Source organism: Gekko japonicus, unplaced genomic scaffold (genome assembly GCF_001447785.1).
Source record: "Gekko japonicus isolate JY-2015 unplaced genomic scaffold, Gekko_japonicus_V1.1 scaffold46, whole genome shotgun sequence".
NCBI lineage: Eukaryota > Metazoa > Chordata > Lepidosauria > Squamata > Gekkonidae > Gekko > Gekko japonicus.
In genome coordinates this window covers 469129-485581 of record NW_015169173.1, presented here as the reverse complement: position 1 = coordinate 485581, position 16453 = coordinate 469129, and the positions used below count along the sequence as shown (strand labels likewise).

At 47.5% G+C, this 16453-nt stretch overlaps 1 protein-coding gene across 1 annotated transcript in view; it reads right to left on the bottom strand.

Annotated features, from left to right (window-relative positions):
• GARNL3 (GTPase activating Rap/RanGAP domain-like 3) overlaps window positions 1-16453 on the bottom strand; it is a 102422-nt gene that overhangs the window by 9432 nt on the left and 76537 nt on the right. Inside the window, exons 16-24 of the mRNA XM_015415842.1 lie at window positions 14584-14658; window positions 13399-13510; window positions 12172-12270; window positions 9248-9361; window positions 8342-8517; window positions 6102-6260; window positions 4599-4665; window positions 3050-3157; window positions 2072-2190 (exon numbers count right to left, since the gene is read on the bottom strand). Coding sequence (XP_015271328.1) covers window positions 2072-2190; window positions 3050-3157; window positions 4599-4665; window positions 6102-6260; window positions 8342-8517; window positions 9248-9361; window positions 12172-12270; window positions 13399-13510; window positions 14584-14658 — 1029 coding nt within the window. The remainder of the gene's footprint in view (window positions 1-2071; window positions 2191-3049; window positions 3158-4598; window positions 4666-6101; window positions 6261-8341; window positions 8518-9247; window positions 9362-12171; window positions 12271-13398; window positions 13511-14583; window positions 14659-16453) is intronic.

The following is a 16453-nucleotide window of genomic DNA, read 5'->3' as shown; positions in this document are numbered from 1 at the left end:
ACATATTTATTAAACATGATCCCGGATAACATAAAAAATCATAAGGTAATAATAATATATATATTAACAGCAGCAAGAATACTCATAGCAAGACGTTGGAAATCAAAACATATACCATCGATAAAAGAACTTAAATACAAGATGTTAGAAATCGCAGAATGGGATAAACTGAGCCTAGAACTGAAAAACAAACCAGAGAATCTATTTTGGAAAAGATGGAAACATATATATGACTGGCTAAAATATAAAAGAAGAATTGGGGGATAAAATGCTAGTGTAAATATTATAAATTAAGAACAAATTATATGGAGATGTGTAAAAATGTGATGAACTTTTATAAGTTAGATATGATAATTTGAAGCTAACAACTTTATGAAGATGTATAAATGACTAATGAATTATCATATGCTTTATACATAGAAAATATGGATTGTAAAGGTGAAAACTTGGAAAATAAATTTATATATAAAAAAAAAGAATGAGTCTGGGAAGTCTCCTGCTAGACCAAATGTCATTCTAGTCTATGCTAGCCCCAAAACTGACCAGCCAGATGCTTTCAGGAAGCCCATAAGCACAGAATGATGGAAACAGACCTTCTCTGGTGTCTATCTTCAGCATCCGGTATTCAGAGATACACTAACACTGAATATGGAGGTTCCATTTAATTATAACTGACTGATTTTCTCCATGTATGTTCCTATGCGTGTGAATGAAATGCTGAGTTTCACACACACAGAATGGTCTACTTTCCTTTTCAATAGCTGGATTTGAGTCCAACGGCACCTCAGAAACCAAAAAGATTTTCAGGTTATCAAGTTTCAAGAGTCAAAGCACCCTTTGTCAGATGCGCTGGAATGGAGACCTCAGAGTCCTTATATCCCAGTCAGAAGGTTGGAGGGGGGTTGTGAAGAAGGAACTCCGGGATGCAGAGGTACACAACGCACACGCTGTAGTCAGCTTAATTAGAGCAGAGGGGAAATGCTTGGGGGCAGACTATTTGCATCGGTAGGGAGATAAGAATCCTGCGTCTCTATTCAGCCCAGGGGGGCGTCCATTGTTCTGAACTCGTGAAAGAGCTCAAGTTCAGCAGTCTCACATTGTAATCTTCTCTGTTTGAGGACTGCCACTCTTAGGTCAGCAATGGAATGACCTGGAGGATTAAAATGGTCTCCTACTAGTTTTTGAGTGCTGTGGTTTTTAAGGTCGGATTTATGCCCACTTATTCTTTGGTACGGTAATAAATCCAGCTGTTCTCCTGCAGACCAAGACGGCTGCCCTCTGAAACGTTCTTTTTTAAACATTATGATAATTAGGACCAATTTTCGACCTGGTTCCAGTGAGGAAATGCAGCAGCTAGGTATGCCTCTCTCACGCTTTCATCCCGTTCCAACCGGAGAATTCCCTGCCTCACCAGCTCCCAACCACCATCAGATGGAGAGGGAGCAGGAGCCAGGAACCCCTCCATTCTGCTTGGATCTAGCCTCTCCAGCAGTACTTTGAGCTGTAACTTCATGACTATGAGCTACTTTTTGGCTGAAAAGAAAGATTTTAGGTATGATATTTGTAAATTAATGTGGAACTAACTCCTTGTACTGGCAAGCACGTGAAAATGATCGAGGACTCTGTTGATTGCAGACATGGCAAGGTACAAATCTGGACCTGTGCTGTAAAAATTCTCAGGACTCGTTTAATGCACCAAAATACACTGGAGCAGCCAAATGGGACTGATTCCCATCACATACGAGAGGATCAGATCTTGCTCAGTGAAGTGGAAATCTCCAGGCAAAGGACTCTGGTGAATCACGTTATCATGTAGAATTAATTAATGCAAATTGTTTTGATTTTCTCCACTTACCATGGCAAAAACGGCCTATCCACAAGGGACGGGGGACTTTCAGTGCTGCCCTAAGCAGATTTACAGCCTTCAAAGTCCACTCAAGTCGGTGGGCTTAGAAGGCTGCAGTTCTGCTGAGGATGACACTGTTCGTCCTGTTTGCAGCTGTCGAAACAATAAAAGCAGATTTATTTATTTGCGCAGGCAACCACTTTTTTGCCCTTCCCTGCTCCTTACCCTTGATGCCACCAGCTGCAGTGCAGGGACCACGGCCGTGTGGACGAGGTTCCCGTTCACCACTAACCGGATCTCGATGGAATCAGTCGTGAAGGCCAGGATGTAAGGGAAAGCGCAAACTGCAGGAGGAAGCAAGGAAACAGCTTGACGAATGAATGACTGCAGCGCAGTACACAGGCTGAAAAGCAGGTCTGGTTCTTGCCTTTTTATACAGCACCACGAACACGCATGAAGCTGCCTTAGACCGACTCAGACCCTTGCTCCATCACAGTCCGTACTGTCTATCCAGACTAGCAGCAGCTCTCCAGGGTCTCAGGCGGAGGTCTTCCACATCACCTACAGCCTGGTCCTTTTTAACTGGAGATGCCGGGGACTGAACCTGAGACCTTCTGCATGCCAAGCAGATGCTCTGCCACTGAGCCACAGCCCCTCTCCCTCTATAAGGTGCTATCAATTATCCATGGTGTCTTACAAATCAACAGAAGACAGGCTCCTACTCTAGAAGCTTACATCCCAAAATCCAACACTACAGAAGGTGAGGAGGGAGACTGGACTCAGGGTAAACAGAGGAAGGATGAGTTAGTTTCTGCAGGGGACAAAGACAAGAGGGTACGTGTCAAACGCTGAGTGGGAAATGTGCATGCTGAGAAGGACTTTGAAGAAGCAGTGAGAGGAGGGCAGTATCGTGCAAGCGAGCTGGGAGGCAGTTCCAGGTATGCTGGACAGCAAAGCAAAAAGGGTGAGGGGAGGCTGAGGGAGAAAGGAAGAGGAGTGGGAGAGCTGTGGAGCTGGAGAAGTGAAGATCATGGGCAGGGGCGTATTGGCATACAACGGCACCGCCGCGGAGGCTTTTGATGGTAAGGATCAGGAGCGCATGTGGGATCCCGGTGAAGGGACTTAAGGAGCAGCATCACAAAGCCTTCCCCCTCCCACAGTGCAGCTGCCAATGCTGTACCTGCCACAAAGGCTTGTTCTTACCAATAGCGTAAGGAACCTGGTTCCAGCTAAAATGGAAGTCAGATGCCGAGGGCTGGACCAGAGGTGAACCCCCGTTGAAGGGACACACTTTTCTGTAGTAGCAGACGTCTGAAACAAAAAACACCAAATCTTGATGTTAAATGCAGAAACAGGACTGTAACGAAGTATAATGGAGCCAGGACAGCCAGCTATGTTGCTGGCCCTGGTCTTGTACCACTGATAGTAGAAAGACACAGAGAAAGATTTCCCCACTACAGCATCTGCATCACATCCGGAAAAGAGTCACTCACTTAAATTTTATGCACCCAGCTGTGGTCAAAGCCCCAGCAGAAGGGCTGGAAACCTCTAATGGAGCTGAGGGCTCGGCTTTCCCTTCTTTCACACTTGGTAGGCTGAACCTTTGGAGACTGCCTTGCAATTCTTCAATGCATCATCCTTGCCAACCCATTTCAACCCTTGTTTAGTGTACAGGTAAGTGGGGGAAAGGACCCAAAGTGGTCTGGTATCCTAGCTATCTCAGGAAGTGCACTCACCCACATAACTCTCCTCGAAATTTAAGATTAGCCAATAAGATTTTGATGCAACATCCAACTTTTATGGAGGCCTATTAGAATCAGGGCCACTTCTACTGTAGCGCCAGAACCATGGACCTCTCTTCCAAAGGAAAGTTCCGTACCTGAGCAAAAACAGCCTTTTTCCGCCATGCTTTGGGAAAGCGACTCCCCCACACGCCCACACTCTACACTGCCTTTCGGTTGCTGCTCCAATTTTTGTATGTTTATTTGTTTAAATACTGTCTGTTTTTTTATTGTTTTTTGAAACTGACGTTTAGGCTGCTTGGTGAACAGAAGTTTAAAAGCAGTTGACGTGTTTCATCAGGGCCCTGGTTAATTTCAGAGTCTGCCGGCTGTTTCAATACACCTCAAATTGTTCAGAAACTGTCCAAAGCAGGGGTGTCAAACATGTTGCCTGGGGGCCAGATAGGCCCCTGGAGAGTTTCTATCAGGCCCGCAGTGGAATTGGCTGTCTTCTGCTGCTTCTTCCAGTTTTGCTGCTGCATCATTGTAGGTTTGCAGCTTACAGATATACACCTGAACAGCATACTCAAGATTGCAACAGCACAGACATTTTGATGCAATAATTCAGAGCAAGAGGCGTCAGATATCAGATACTGTTAAATAAGCAAAATATTGCAAGAGTGCTAATGTATGTTTTTATTTTAAGTAAACCCTTTGTGTTTGTGTCCTTTATAAAGTTTATATCTCTGCTATCTGGCATTACATTTTATGACACACATGGCCCGCCTCAACAAGGTCTCATTTATGTCAGATCCGGCCCTCATAATAAATGAGTTCGACACCCCTGGTTCGCTGACTGCCATTTCATCAATTGATAAACAATTTTCAGACTTCTTTTTTTTTTAACTTCTCCTGTGCCTAACAAGCCTTCCACCAAATCGAGTGTCCACTGTGCACTGCCATGAGACAGGATGAATACCATCCTACATTCAGACAGCCTCCCCTAGACAGAGTGAGCAGGTGATACTTACAGTTATAACACAAGAGGAGGCCGGCTTCCCCATCTTCATACACATCAATAGCTGCAACAAAATTAGCCTGTAATGACAATGGGTAAGGGTAGTGGGCAAGCTGGAGGCGGAGGTTATGACATGCTATCCAAGGACAATCCAATGACTTCTCCGACACGAGCATGCCCAAGCATTGAGATTATCTGCTGCGGGCTGGGCTGTTGGGAGCCACCAAGGATTCCTAGAGGAACGTGCCATTCTGGACACCCCTCATACCACCTAGATCAAACTCAAACATATCTGAAACCAAATCTCATAGCTTGTCTGGCTTCATGGGCTGCAAAATGACCATAACCCATAGAATTTTGTTCCCCTATTAGGCCTTGTCAGCCCTAATAGCAGGTCACCTCACCTTTTGGAGTCAGGTGGGTGGTTCCCAGGGACAGGGCCTTCTTGGTTGTGGATGTGGATCTTCCTCCCCAGATACATTTACTTACTTAAATAAGCTTGCGTCCCCCTACTGTCAGCCTTAAAAAGGGCCCCTAAGGAGGCTATTAGTAAAAATATTATGAGGTATGACAAAACAACCAAAAGATATATGGTTTTTAAAAAACCAGTCAGGATATAACAGCAGATTAAAGCCGTCGTGGAAATCCAGAAGGCAATTAAAATGCAACTGACTGGACAGAGGCCACCCAACGAGTCTCTCAGCTGAGCGGGGATTTGAATGAAGTTCTCCCCAGTCCAACATTCACCCCTACATTCTGATAGACCAATTAAGTGTAATTAATCTCTGTGAAGTGACCATGAGACAGATCTTATATCCTTAAGTTAGAGGGAAGACTTTGCAAGAATCCCGGGAACCAGGAGGAACTAGGCATCCACCAGAAACTAGTCCACTTGTAGACAAGATTTACTTTCTGCCCATTGCTGCTCTACAGAGAACAGCTCTGCTCTCAAGATGGGCCAGGTTGCATTGGCTGAGACAAACTGGGTGCCAAGAGATTCTGAAGGAGGGGAGGTGTCAGACTTGGACATCTGGCTTGGGGCGGGCTGGCTAGCTGAACTGTTGTACTGTTTCTACCTGATTTATTCTGCTTGCTTTCTGTATCCTTATCACTGCCCTCGCCTGCCATTGTATTCCTAGGTGTGTGTGGGGGGGGGAGTGCGTGTAGTGAATTAGGGAGGCTTACTTGATAACTTTCCTAAGGGGCCCCAAAGATATCTTTCACATGAGAAATGTCCTTGGAGTAAGACTGTGTCTGGCTAGATAGTGGCTATATATCTTTCAAAGTCACTGTAGTTATGCTGACATTGATATGCATGGAATTTTGGGATTTTACCTATATCTTGACTTTTCTGCCTTGGCTCCTCAGTCCTAACAAAGAGCTTGTACCCACAGCATCTCATATCTCTAAATGAAGCATTCACTGCCAAAGTGTGTGTGGAGAGTGATTTGACTGGGAACCTGACAGGAGGCACAGCAGCTGACAGAAATGCCATCCCGATGCCAGAGAAACTTACCCTGCTCGTTTCAACGTGATGCAGCCTGTAGGACTCGCCCGTGCTCTCATTGATCAAGTCAAACTGGTGCCGGTAGGCGACACAAATCAGGTTGTCGTTTTCTCCAGTGGGCCCGTCCACCAGGGTCATGACAACCGGAGGGTCCGACAAGCAGATCTCCTGCAACCCAAAGAACACCATTCAGCCAGAGAATAGCAGAAGCATTTATGTACTGTTTGATGTTGCAGAAATGAGAGGACAGACATATAGTGTGGTCCAGGACACAGAATTCAGCGTTGTGAATAACAAAATGTGTTGTTTTCTAGCCCTTATTGCTTGAAAGTGCTTTGGAAAAGACTGCTGGATTCTCAGAAGCCTGAATGATGTCATATTGATTTATTTCACTTTTACCCTGCCCTCCCCGCCAGGCGGGCTCAGGGCGGCTTCCAAAACCTGACAAGCAGTTTACATTCACAATAAAAATACAATACAAGAAAATACAAGATTTTCAGTGTTTGGGTAGGAGGAGAGTGGTCTAGTGCAATGCAGAACAGGCCACACTGGGGGAATGCCATAATCCGCAACAGTGGCGCCATGACACCCCGTGGCACAAAGGCAGCAGCGAAGGGCAGAGAAGGCTCCACTTACCGGGCAAAAGGCGGCAGATGCTCCAGGATACGACAGGGCAGGGCAACTCACAAGGAGGCAGTAGCAGCCTTATGCATACCCAGCTGGAGCGGGGCCAGGCAAGGAAGGGGTTAAGAGAGCAACAAGGCTCTGAGAAGACAGAGGTGAATGAAGCTAGCCTTGACGCATCATCAGCTGAGCCCCAGGGATAGAAAGGGCAATGTCAGAAGAGATGGGGGAGGTGAGGAATGCAAGCCGGCTGAGCAAAAGCTGAGGAGGTGCAAAGAAGGACGAAAGAGGAACCGGAAGAAGGAGTTGGAGCCTGGGGCAAGATAAGGCGACCAAACTAGGCCAGGCCTGGTGGAAATGCCCCAAGGCAGAGGCACAGCTCAGCCCCCTGAGGTCTGAAGGGCAGAAATAGGCAACTGGGTTTGGGAGGAAGCTGGGCATAAAGAGACAATTAAGGAACAACACTGCACCTGGTGAGTCTCTTCTGACCATGGGAATCAATTAATGCCCCCCGAGGGGGACGTACAACCCCTATACTGGACACTACTCAGGAGCACCTTATGGGGAAAGCGGCACTGATGGGATTGGGAGCCCTGCTGCCACATTTCACTTGATAGGTTGCCTCTTGCCTTCTGGCCGATTCTCTGTTTCTGCAGCCATTGTTATAATCAGTGCGATGGGCCTAGGTCAAGGGCACAAACCTTTTTCTTGTGTCATTACTGTTATCATCATAAGGTTTAACTTGTAACAATTGTATTTGATCTGAAGTATAAATATAACGACAGCCAGTGGTCTTAAATTTGCTGCTTTTGGGGTCTGTCCCCCCCCCCCCGCAATTTAAGCTTGATTAGATCCAACGGTGGAAAATTAAACCTTCCCCCACCCCCAAATCTACAATTGAACGATACTCCTAGTGACTGATGGGTTACATGTCTCCCACTCTGTATACTGGTTCTGATTATCTACTGCTGGATTTTAATAAAGAATTTTTAAAAAGATTATACCTCTCCCAGACCCATCCGTTCCCAGCAGAGCTCAAAGGTCAGCAGACTCTGGAGTGTTAATAACAATTGCAGTTTGGTGATATGTTAAAAATGTATTCGTGTTTATGACTTCAAATAAAAAATATTTTTAAAAAAGATCAGTAGACTTAGCTTTGAATGCAGAAGGTCCCAAGTTCAGTTCCTAGAGTCTTCAGTTAAAAGGATCTCAGACACCCACAGAGACTCGGGAAAGACTCCTCTCTACATGAGGTTCTTTAAAGCTCAGTGAGGGACAGAGATCCCAGCATGAAGCGGGTATGTACTTTCACCTCTTTGGAAGGGGGCCACAGCAGGGTGTCCCAGCCCAGGCTTTGAGTGCAAAAGGCTCCCCAGGTCCCATCCTTGTCATGTCCAGTTGAAAAGGCCCTCCCGTTGGGGACCTAGGAAAGAGGCTGGACAGCTGCAGCCAATCAGAGTGTAAAGGACCGTGTCTGATGAACCAATCGCCTGGCTGGTTTATAGGATAGCTTCGTATGTTCACGTGTCTGGAACTTAAGACCGGAGGTGATGTTTTTCTCCTAGAACCCACTACTGTGTGCAGGGAGCAATGATAATTTGCCAGTGCTTTACCAGCAAACCTACCCTGATGTACTGGAATTCCTCGACAGGGGAGTCCGACTGAGGAGACATCAACGGGGCACTGTTGGGGCTCTCCCACTGCTTGTACTTCTTGGTAATGAGGAGCAGCTTATTCCGAATGGCGGCGACTATCCGCAGTTCGTTGCTGTGGTGGGTGTTGATGGCGTATAAATGGCAGCCTGGACGAGGAATGTGACATAGGTTAGTCTGGCCCACGTGGGATTCCCTCACTGGATGACAGGGATGGAAGAGACAGCTCTTCACCTCTGAGCCACTGGTGGGGTCTGTAGAGTTGTCATACCTACACAACGCTTCTTCTCCTGGCCTTAGAGGTCAAAAAGGCGCAGAGAGGAGGTCCATTTGTCCTCAAGCCAGCACAATACAGTGGACAGAATGCTGGACATCAGGAGAGGACACTGGGAACATCTAAGTCAGCTGGAGAAGACCTGGGCTGACCATTTGTCCTTTCTCTTTCTGGGCATGGCCGGAGGTGAGAGCCTTTGGTTCAAGCTCAAGGCTTTGGGCTCTAGTGGCCTGCAGCTACTCAGTGTGAAACTCACATGGGTGACCTTGGGCCAGTCGTTCCTTCTTAGCCTGACCTACCTCACAGGGGTGTAGTGAGGATATGTCAGGAGAGAAGGACTTACGGCACCCTGAGCTCCTTGAAGGAAGGGAGGGATAAAAAAAGCAGTGCATAAATAAATCTGAACAAACCACAGTTCGCCAGTTCAGACATCACTGAACTTTTAAATTATGGTTTCGCGTTACATCTCAACTCAGCCAAAGAGAAGGGGAAAGGCACAGATGACACAGAATAAAAGAAGACAAACTGGGCTGGAAAAAATGGATGCCCACTCTGAAACAGTGGAGGACGACTGCCCTAACTTCACAGTTGTCAGTTTAAGGCACCTTTTGTTTTCTCAAGCTTGTTTTCCCGGCAGTCGCATTTGCTCTTGGCTTGTCTTGCTTCGATGCCTTTCCGTAGGGCACTCAGCCGGAAGACAAGGAGGCGGGCATCCTTCCCTGTGGGGCAGGAGGCAAACAGAGAAGATAAAGGAAGGAAGGCTGCCTGCAATTTGGGCTCTTTTTCTTTAACCAAACAGGTATGAGGTCCAAGGAATAAGCCCAGCCGGTCCACCTCTAGAGAGCCAGGCCCGCATCCCACCACTGGGTGGGAAGCTGCACTCAGCCCTCCTTCCAACAGGAGGATCATTCTCATGCTTCTAGGGGTACAAACAGCTTCAGAGATGGTTCCCCGTGTTTTCGGGACTGCTGCCTTTTGCTGTGCTGCTTCCCTGTCACTATGGGAACACAGACACCTGCTTCCGTCACCAGCATCCCTTGTAATTGTGTCTGGTGAAGCCAGGAGGAATGGTGGCCGAGACAGGAGCGTGCAGCTACTGACAGAAGAAGACAAGGCCCCAATGGACAGCAAAGGTCATTTCTCTGTTGCCTTGGCAACAGAATCAAGATGCCACCACAGTGACACTGGGAAGGGTCATGAGGTGCGGGAGGGGCACAGGGACAGCACTGGGGCTCCAGCTGGGCAGGTGCAGAGGACAACAGCTTTTTGGCTCTTATCAACTCCAAGGAGGGGTGCAGGAAGAGGAGGAGACAGCAAGAGAAAGACAGGGAGAGGGGAGGGGAGGGAGAGTCATTGAAGGTTGTGGGAACCTGCCATGCCAAAGTTGAGGAAAACTCCCACACAATTTTGGGAAAGCAGCAGGAAGGAGAAGTAACCCAGCCTCCATTCCAGGGCAGCTTTGCTTGAGATATTTGTCTTCTGAGAGTTGTGTATTTATGCTCATGGCAGAAAAGCTGTTTTTATGTCCTTGGCTTGTTTTAAATAGCTTGTCTGTTTGTTTTACGTCAATAATTTATTATGGTTTATGGTTCTCCTTGTAAGTTGGCACAATCAGGACTCTGGAGAGGCGGCATATAAATCCCCCAACGAAACAAATAAGCGAGCGAGCAGAACTAGGCCACGCTCCTCAAGCCCAGGAGTCCTCCTTCCTCGATCTGATCGGCGTCCTGGGTTGGGGCGGGGGAGTGTGTGTGTGTGTGTGCCAGCCATCAGGAGGGAGAAGCAGCCCACCACGTAAGAAAAGGCTGAAACTTTTTCTTGAAAGAGACTGCTGGTTATTGGCAAGCATTGAGCTCTGAAGGCAATAATGCCTTGTTTTGTTATCTCCTGCAAGGCAGCAGACCCTGCGAGCCAGTAAATTCCATCAAGCCGTCTTTCTTTGTGTAATTACCTGCTTCAGCAACCCAGCGAGGGATCTGGAGCAGCAGCCGGAGATTTTTATTTCATTTTTAACATAGAACACAATTTTGCAGGAACTCAACGTGTCATTTGAAGTCTCCACTTCCTTAGGGGAGAAAGAAGTAGCTCAAATATTCCTGCCGTCCCATTACCCAGAAATTCTGGGCAAGAGGGTATGGGGTCACGCAGGGTGGTGGTGACTCACTATCAGGGGTCATTTCCTGTGGGAGCGAACAGGAGCAGAGCTCCGGCAGTAAGGAGCTCAGGGGACGGGCATATGCAACAAGCCCCGCCCCTTGCTCCCAACAGCCCTCAGTCAGGCCACGATGAGCAAGAAGCAGCCAGGTAAGTTGCAGAACCCCCCCTCCACCTTCAAGTACAAGCTCTCCTTCCTCTGTGAGGGCAGATCTGCGCGTGTCCCCCCCCCCCCCATAGCTAGCAATCCAAAACAGTCCAGTGGAGCCGGGTGGGTGTTGCCTTCTGACACACTTCCGGTGATGTCAGGGGGTGTGGCATATGCAAACAAGTTATGCTAATAAGTTATGCTAATAAGCTCCTGCACCTCTTTTTCTACAAAATGACCCCTGCTCACTATACAGGTTTAGGTGGACCCGCTTTTATGATGGCTCTTTTAAAAATGTCTGACAGCCAGTAACCAAAGGACCAGTTTGAAGGGGCAGGGGGCACACACAGTTCTGGCTCACCAGAGACACTGTAGAAATTTGGATTCTGTACCCGTCTCTGATTCAAAATGGCACCTCCCTTACCTTTCTTATCTAAAGCGTGCCAATGGAAAGACACTTTGTTTTTTAAACTATTTTTCTATTTTTCATATGTGCGTGTGACTATGTGTGCACCTGGAAGTCATGGTGATCTCTGGTGACTGACCCCTACTGGGGGCCTGGAGGATATTCAGAGAGGTGGCTGAGTAAAGCCTATTCCAAGGAGGTCTCCCATCCAAGTACTTGCCAGAGGTGACCCTGCTTAGCTTCCGAGATCTGATGAGATCCAGCTTGCCTGGGCTACCCAGGTCAGGGCAAAAGACACTTCATTTATTAGGCTGTCTTTATATAGCAATGTCAACAGACATGGCACTCTACAGAGGATAAGTGTGCTGCCCCCAGTCAGCGTTAACTACAGGCAAAAATAGTTTAGTAAAATTGCTGTGTATCTTTAAGAGCCTCAGACGGAGCTAAGTGCCGGACAGGAGCAATACGAGAGACAGCAAACGAAGGGGAGAGGAAGGAACAATCAGGGGGAGTGTCTGAGCTCATGCCAGTTCCACAAGCTTAGGGTGAACTTCAGTAGGGACTAAGGGGTTGTTCTCAAAGGCATTACATAGGTGGGGAGTTCCACAGAGGGATCTGAAGGAACTGAGGAAGGTGGTATCGCACTGGTGTGTCCTGGGAAACAAATCCAGGCATAAATGGGCAGCAGGAGAAAAACAGCAGATGCTCTGAGGGAGCAGAAGATCTTTGGGTGAACGACACTGGTGGACCCGTAGAACCACACAGCTGGTTGCATTCTGCTCCCAAACTCAATGCAGCAATCAAATGAATGCCTTCTTTACCTTTGTCTGCTCTAGTTATCAACAGGTCCAGAGTTTCCAGTACGTGTATCTGTTTGACTTGCAGAGTTTTATCAAATACTAGGATGGAAGGCTGGCCATCTGGAAGAAAGAAAGGATCAAAAGTTCTCACTGGGGCAACAACTAGGTGTTTCTTCTCAGCCTGAATGATGAGTACTCAATGATTCAGAGAAGCAAATTTCAGGCCTCTTCCCCAGCAATTCAGTTACCCTGCAGAGTTCCTTTACTATGAGTAAAGCAGGGGTATCTCATATGAATATCATGGGTCTCCAGTCCTGCTGGGGACAGAGAAGGGAATGATCGCAGAATGCAGCACAAGGCCTACCCTGTCATCATAAGGAAACATAAAGAGCCTATCTACATACTCTGAAAAACACATGGTATAGTCCTCCTGGCGGGGCTGTACCACTTCCAAATTCAGATGGGGGAAATCATCATGAATAAACGTTAAAACAACTTTGCCCATAAAAAGCAAGCTTATCGGGTTCTACACCTCAGCCTTCTCCCTGATATGCTAGAATTCTACATGCAGGAAACTTTTTTAAAAAAATCAAGCAGGAGTACTGAGACTAGAGATCTTTCATCTGCAGGAGCGCACAGGAGCGGAGCTCCGGCATTAAAGAGCCCAGGGGGTGGGCACATGCAACAAGCCCTACCCCTGCTCCCAGCAGCTCTCAGTCAGAGCAAGAAGCCACCAAGTAAGTTGCAGAGCACCCCCTGACCCCCCGGTCCAAAACAGTCCAGTGGCACCTTTAAGACCACATTTTATTCAGGTACAAGCTCTCCCTACTCTGTGAGGACAGATCTGCACATTCCCCCCCAATAGCTAGCAATTCAAAACAGTCCAGTGGAGCCTGAGTGGTGGGTGTTGCCTTCTGACACACTTCCCGTGATGTCAGGGGGGTGGGGGTGGCATATGCGAATAAGTTATGCTAATGAGTTATGCTAATGAGCTCCTGCACCTCTTTTTCTACGAAATGACCCCTGATTATGACAATGTAGTCATTGGAGAATTCTACCATGTGTCTCTTCTTGAACACACAGCTCAGCTGCCAGGTAGAACTTGCCATATAGAAATTATCCAAGGTTATCCCAAGCACATCTGCATGAGAATAAATCTAACTGAAATCACAGTGGACTATTCCCAAATGGCCTGGGACAGGGTGCAAGATTCGGGACATATTAGCAAGTGCTAGACCATCTACCAACCATCCATAAGCAGGACCCCGATGTCTGTCGAAACGAGCAGTGACTGGCCCCACGAATCTGCGCACATGACGTCGTGAGGGAAATTGCCGCAGAAACACTGAGACTCCCAGGGCTGTGGAACAACATAAGTGTTGGCAGGTGAGCGCTAGAGAAAAGAGAGATCTCGTATATTCAGAAGATATTAATCACAAAAATGGCTATGCACTCCTCTGAGGTGGTAATCACTTCTGGGAATTCAAGAGTTTACTTTCTAACCCAACACCCCCACTCCCCCCGAAACCAGAACAACCCTTACATATTACCTGTGGGGTATAAGACTGAGCCTTTCTGAACTCCATTAAATTTCTGTACTAAGAGAAGCTCAATTCTGTAACTTGCATTAATTATACAAATGTAGGAGATACTGGTATTTTTCCTGAGATTATGAGTCATTTATTCTGGTTTTGCTATCACCAAGAGGTGTAAATTGCTATGCAGGCCACCCCCAATCACCGATAAAATGTATTCTGCCACTTCTGAGAACACCATAAAGTGATCTTGCCACTGCTTCTTTTTTTTTTTTTTTAAGACAGAACTAAAAAAGAGACGGTCTCAGGAACTGCAAGTTGGCATCCAATTCTATGATTTTTCTATAACCCTACAGAGCTGCGGTGGCTCAAGTGGTTAAGACGCTGAACTGCAGGCTGTGGAAGGTCGGTAGTTCAGCAGTTTGAGACCCGAGTTGCCGCATGACGGAGTGAGCTCCCGTCTCTCGTTCCAGCTCCTGCCAACCTAGCAGTTCGAAAGCAAGAAATTGCAAGTAGATAAATAGGTGCCACTTCAGTGGGAAAGGTAACAGCGTTCCATGCGCCTTGGTGTTTAGTCATGCCGGCCACATGACCACGGAAACGTCTTCAGACAGCGCTGGCTCTTCGGCTTTGAAACGGAGATGAGCACCGCAACCCTAGAGTCGGATTCGACTGGCTTTCGAGCAAGGGAACCTTTACCTTTTTTACAGAATCACAACATACATTCAGCCCTGTATGTGCCATGATAAAAGACAAGCATTCACTGTCAAACTGAATTTGTCTAATTAAGCCTGAATGGAACGGAATACAGTTTGCATCCCAGCACAGACCTGCAAGTAAAAATGGTTCTGGCTTCAAGGAACCCTTGAAAAGTGTTACCTGCAAACAATTCACTCACCTCCTTCTTACAGAGGCTCGTGGTAGCGAGAATTGCTGGGGCATCGCCTTTCACAATGGTTTTGAGTTTAAGAGCCTTCAAGAACAAGAGAGAAGAGTTCATTCAAAGGGTACTCCCCAGTCCACACAATGTATACAGCAGAAGTAATGAGACAGTTCTAATGGGGGGAGAAGAAACCGAGCTTCAGACTCTCAAAACAGCTCTTATTTTGGGCTTATCTAGCAAAATAGGGAGAAGGAGAAGCCGACGAAAGAGCCAGAGATGCCAGACAGCAGACTGGCGAAAGTGAGGAAGTCCTGTCCTAACCATTAACATTGGAGGGGAGACATGGAGTATTTTTCTCTGGGCTGCTGCGGAGACTTGCAAGAGCAGCATCTGGGTCAGCAGAAGTCCTGGGGAGAGGCTAGAACTGCAGATCTGGGTTTGCAATGAGGGCAGAGGTGCCATCTTTTAATCATCTGTTCCCCATTTCCGACACAGCAGTCGCAGAAAAAGGGCCCGGGTCCAGCACAGACAACAGCTCTCTTGCCTTCCAAAGCGAAACGCTACTAAGGCCCCGGTCACACGGCAAAGTTGCCGTGGGAGAGGCACGGATGGTGGGCGGATTATCCGGGCGTGATCACACCCCAACATCAGGGAAGTGGAGCGCACCCATGGCTTACCGCCAACAATGCGAGTTAAAAAACTAGTACCTCCAAGGTGCTAGTAAACGTTTGCCACGGGCTGCCTCCAGACGCCCATGGTGTGATCGCGCCAGCGCACGGCATTCCCCTCCAGTCCCTCGTTTACCCGCCGGCTCCGAGGGAAGGACCCGTGGTGTGCCGCCGGCGCGTCCGATCGCGTAATCGCACATCAAACTGTGCTGGGGCAATTAGCCATGCCTCCCCCCCGTGATATCCGGCCCATGTGACCGGGGCCTAACTGCTTCACCAACATTTTAATTGCTATACTGAAGTTTGGATTTAAGTTTTTTAAAAAGTGTGTGTTGCTATGGATTTTGAACTATAAACTGTTTCAGGAGCTGGTTTGGCCGGAATACAGGATATTCGTATAATAAATACATCAAACGTTTCATAAGACAGCCGAGTCCTCCCGTGTGCAATGGGGAGTTGCCCGAGATTTCTAGGACAAGGTGAGGTCTGCTAAATATCCCAAGATACCACACTGTACACAGGCACACACTGCAAAAGCTAACTCAGTGATCTGAGAATTGCTGGGCTCCCTCCAGTCTCATCATTCCTACCAACCCCCAAGGGAAATGACCTCATTTCTCTTTCAAATAAGAGCTCGATGTTCTGCCGGTCACAGAGAAACAAATCTATTAATACATCTTTGCGCTCTTCATGACTGACATATTTTGTTCTTGAGTTATCTTAATGCAAAACAGTACAAAACAGCAAGAGAGTGGCTGCCCAAAGTGCCATCCTGATAACATGCTGGGAAGAATCCATTAGACCCTCTTTTGAGACGTGACAAAGAAGTAGGAGGGCAGCTCAGAGTAGAAGGAGCCTCTTCTCCTGAGCAGCAGACTGATCCTTCCCCACCCCACCCTCTCTACCACCTTCCACCTGTCCTAATTATTCCCAGGACAGGTGGGATACGAAGACGCATTGCCACCAGTCTGGCTTAACTTGAGAGTGCTTGGACTACCTCCCATTCCCCTTCAGTTCCATTGGTGGTGCCTTTTTATCATGAGGACCCAAAGCTTGGCCAAGACAGAAAGGGAAGTACGCGTCGAGGAACCAGATTTCCTTCCTGAAGCAGACTTACAAGCAGTAATTTCCCTATTTCCAAATTTCAGGGCAGGAAAACCCATATTAAGGGCTGCATGTCTTTGGTCAGCCTCGTACACGGAAGCTCCATTTAGCTG